At 41.5% G+C, this 4,339-nt stretch overlaps 1 protein-coding gene across 1 annotated transcript; it reads left to right on the top strand.

Moving 5' to 3' along the window:
• The first annotated feature begins 2,869 nt into the window (after positions 1-2,869).
• Positions 2,870-3,801, top strand: LOC104392953 (retinol dehydrogenase 14-like). Its single transcript, XM_010002399.1, has 2 exons — positions 2,870-2,914; positions 3,048-3,801. Exons 1-2 carry the CDS (start codon positions 2,870-2,872, stop codon positions 3,720-3,722), a joined length of 720 nt encoding a protein of 239 aa, XP_010000701.1. The 3' UTR covers positions 3,723-3,801.
• Positions 3,802-4,339: the final 538 nt, after the last annotated feature.

Raw genomic sequence — 4,339 nt, 5'->3', positions numbered from 1 at the left:
GGCCGGGGTGCGGGGCAGCGCCAGGGCAGCCGGGCTCCCGGGGGGTTGGACGCGTCCTTGGGGCTCGTGTCCTCAGGCCCCGTGTCCTGCCGGTGTTGCTGAGCTGTGGGAGCGAGTTGCCCTTGAATTGAGCACCTGGGAGCGTGGGTTTCAAGCTGGTTTGGGTTATTCTGGTCTCTGCTCTGCAAACACTTGTTTCTGTATGAGAGAAATTATTTGTCCCTCCTGTCTCTTAGTTAACTCTACCTTAACCTGCCTTTGGGTGCTTTAAATTGGTGTTCAGCCTTGTCTCCAGAGAAATAAACATGGACATGGTGCACTTCTCACAGCTCCAGCCACCCTCCTGCCTCCTCCCTAGGTAGGCCCTGTGACACTTTGGCAAGAGCTTGCTGAGTTTAGTGGACAGGCATTGTTTGAATGTATAAAGTTTCTGCAGAGTTCCTGAAAATCTGAGTTTAAGGAGAATAGGACCATCCAGTTGATTGTCCTGACAGAAGTGGTGTGGATGAGTTTGGAAGTGTTGTTAAGACACCAGAAAGAGGCACCTTTTGGAGGGGTTGCTCCATTCCCGTGGGAAGTGTGAGCTGGACCTCTCTCACCCCATCTAGCTACTCAAGCCATGAGACACAAAGTCATGGGAAGCCAGGCTTGATAAATTCTGTCACTGCTCAGGGAACTTCTTGTTAAGTGCTTGGAAAATGCTCGGATACTGTTGTGAGAGGGGAGAGAAACAGAGGCTTTACTGCATTCATTTTCAAAGAGCTTTTCTAAAACTTAAATGTCTGAGAAAAGACACGTTTTAAGGGCTCTGTAGTTCTGTATGTTCATACCTGTGAATGCAGTGATAAGGTCTAATCTTGCTTCAGTGTGCTGGGAATATATGCATACGTAAAATGATATGTAGAATAAACACCAGAGAAGAAAGATGCTGCCTAACTTCTAAAAATTGGATCTTTTGTAGTACAGAATATCCTGAAATGTGACCTTATTAGCTCCTCTTTATTGATAAAGCCAGTATAAGTGACTTAAGGTGAGAGATGGATGGAGAAAGAGAGTGCCTGTGTCTGCAGAGTGCTGCTGCTACCTGCGTTCTGACTTTCATTTTCAAAATTATTCCAAAACCAGATGAAAAAGGATATGAGTTCAAGTAGTACTTTCAGGAGCTGTTCCATCCGCAGCCCTGTTATCTTGTCTAACCTGTGACTCTTTTTTGGAGCCATTTGTTAACAGGGTATTTTGGTGGTTTTTTGTGTGTGATGAAGACGACTTAAATATCAGCAGGATGGGGAAGCAGTGCATTCCCACTACCTGACTCAATTTGTGGGGTTTTTCCTCTCTCCAGAGCTCCAGATTACTGCTTGCCCATCACAGTAATGTTTTGTGCTGTTACATTTGATCCCAGCTGCTTGCCTGACACTGATGGTTAAATTGAGGAATCTCAAAAACCTTCAAGTCGAGGTCTTCCTTCTTGAATTGTTAAGTCTTACAAAACAACCCCTCCAGTCAGATGCTACAGAAACATTCTAAAGCAACATTTTTCTTTAAAGAAAGTAGTATCACTTTAGTGAGCAGATCTACAGCGAGTACTTCTTCAGTCCTGACCCTATTTAGTGATAGGAACCATTATGTCCCTTTGGGGAAAAGGAGAAGTAAGTTTGATGCTCTTTGGATCGTGCCTCAGGGACTCAATTATGTGAAACACCCGAGCAACCTCAAGTCCTGCGGAAACCAGTCTGAGATGGAAGGACTCGATGTTCTGTGTCATCATCTGCCAGCATCATTAATTGAATACCAAGGGCAGGTTTGGGCTTTGCTGTCTCTGTATCATTTCTGCTAATGGCAGTCCAATAAAAGGCAAATGGTACAAAGTACATTTTGAAGTTCTCTATTTTTATCATCATAGTGACGCAGAACGATCTCTGCTTGCCTTCCAGTCCGTGCGTTGGCTTTAAAGAATTAGCAGCAAAGTCACACTATGTTTTTTTACCAAGTGAATATATTTGCTTCTAATTCATGTGAGCATAATTTTCCTGTGATACTTGCAGGCTTCCATCAGAAGTGGATGAAAATGTTGAATTTGCAGTTTACTTTCATTTGTGTTTTTTGAAAAGGTTACTCTCTAGGTCAACTGAAGAGCTCTCAATTTTTGAGTGGATGCTGGCCCATGAAGGGCATGACATACCACACATATATTTAAATCACCCACACCACCTTTTTCTGTTAATTCCTTAGGTTTCCTGATTCTGTAGAGGGTAACATCCCTCCTTCAGTCTTTTGTGCTGACCGGAACTAGAATACTGATCCATCAAATAGTATGTGCTGAGCACGTAGTAAATATTTAAAGCCTCAGACACACCTTAGTTCTTGAGTAGACCTATTAGAGTCAAATTTTTATATGAAACCTGCTCAGTTTAGGATTATGAATCTTAACTTCTCTGTAATGAGTTCTGCTCTACAGTTACCACTGAGCAGCACAGTGATGAACTGTGGTTCTAAAATAAGATAGTGTTTAAAGTAATGAAAACATTGTTTTGCCAAGTTTTTCATGCCATCACCCCAGTTAGGTGACGGGTCTACAGTGTAGTGGTTTCTCTTCAATCTTGAGGTTAGTTCTTTGAGCTAACACTTTTTGTTCAATATTTGTATGTCTTCTGCACAGTACATCCCTTGCTGAGGTCTGACATAAATTAATGTGTCTACTTTTGCAGTTCAATAAGCAGGATACTTTTTAGAGGAAAACAAAACACAAAAGTAAATTGTCACTGAATCACTGCAGAAAAAGCTGCTCTTGGAGAAGCAGATAATTGTCTACTCTGCATTAAAAGGAGATAGAGACTTGCTTTTGTGTACCTGCATCCTACTGGGGTCAATGGCTGAGTTTAATGGTAGATCAATTCAGGGTTTTTTCAGCAATGTAAGAAAATATGAGGAAGTTGCAATTTGGAAAACTTGGAATGAAACTGAGAGTGTGAGGAAGTTACAGTTCAGAACACTAGGAATGAAAGTACTTCTTTCTAACAATGGCCAGTGAAAAATATTAAGCATAGTACTATGATTTGTATGACACTTATAAAACTGAATGCTTTTTTCTTTCCTATTTAAAGGAAGAGCCAAGGCTGGATGTCCTGATAAATAATGCAGGGATATTCCAGTGTCCATACATGAAGACAGAGGATGGTTTTGAGATGCAATTTGGTGTGAACCACTTGGGTCACTTCTTGCTCACCAACCTTCTTCTGGGCCTCCTCAAAAATTCTGCTCCGAGCAGGATTGTGGTAGTATCCTCAAAGCTTTACAAATACGGAGAGATCAACTTTGAAGACTTGAACAGTGAAATAAGTTACAATAAAAGCTTTTGTTACAGTCGGAGTAAACTGGCTAACATATTATTTGCAAGGGAGCTGGCCCGTCGGTTAGAAGGGACAGGAGTCACCGTCAATTCACTTCATCCTGGGATTGTCAGAACAAATCTAGGCAGATACGTGAATATTCCTTTGCTGGCAAAACCCCTGTTCAACTTGGTGTCCTGGGCTTTCTTCAAAACACCTCTGGAAGGAGCCCAGACTTCTATTTATTTGGCCTCTTCTCCTGATGTCGAAGGCGTGTCAGGAAAATATTTTGGGGACTGCAAAGAGGAGGAGCTGCTGCCCAAAGCCATGGATGACTTGGTTGCAAGAAAGTTGTGGGATATTAGTGAAGTGATGGTTGGTTTATTGAAATAAGTGCCAGAGGGTATCTGCTAAAAGAATGCAGATAACTTCAACACATGTTTCCAGTGATGCAGTCCTCACTTGAAATGCTGTGGGAGTACAACTAGAGTGCTCTTATGCTGGGACTCTGCTTTCAAATAAAGAACAATCTAGTAGACACAGGCATTAAAAAGAGTTTGAAATAAAGTTTGAGGGTGTGCGTATAATTCCTGATTAAATTTCCTGCTTGGAAACTCTTTGTTTTACAAATAAACAAAACTGTGTTTTGCCACATATGTGCATATTTAATGTGTTCCACTACTTGTAGTTGGGCTGGGCAATGCAGGGTACTGATGGTTGGGGTTTTTTTTAAATAGATCCTAGTAGTAATTAAATTGTTGTATTTTTTGAGCCATCACAACAAAAAAATGGAATAAACAGTTTTACTTACATCTTGCACTGTAGTTATGTTGGCCTCTTGAGTGCTGTCCAAAGATCTGCCAGCCCCGTGGTTCAGTGGACAAAACTTGAGAGCCGTGTACAATTTAGCTGGGAAGCACAAAGCCAGTTTTTTAGTGATGTAGCTGCTATTTAATGAGTGTATATATATACACACACACTTGGTTGTGCAAGCTGTGTTTTTATTTTCT

Source organism: Chaetura pelagica, unplaced genomic scaffold (genome assembly GCF_000747805.2).
Source record: "Chaetura pelagica isolate M959 unplaced genomic scaffold, ChaPel_1.0 scaffold46, whole genome shotgun sequence".
NCBI lineage: Eukaryota > Metazoa > Chordata > Aves > Apodiformes > Apodidae > Chaetura > Chaetura pelagica.
The sequence above is the reverse complement of the archived record's forward strand: the minus strand, read 5'-3'. Positions and strand labels throughout refer to the sequence as shown.

Bases quoted from the DNA above. Each gene is read 5' to 3' on its own strand.
- LOC104392953 (XM_010002399.1), top strand. From the start codon at position 2,870: ATGGCTGAGTTTAATGGTAGATCAATTCAGGGTTTTTTCAGCAAT. The intron at 2,915-3,047 runs GTAAGAAAATAT...TATTAAGCATAG, and splicing joins TTCAGGGTTTTTTCAGCAAT to TACTATGATTTGTATGACAC.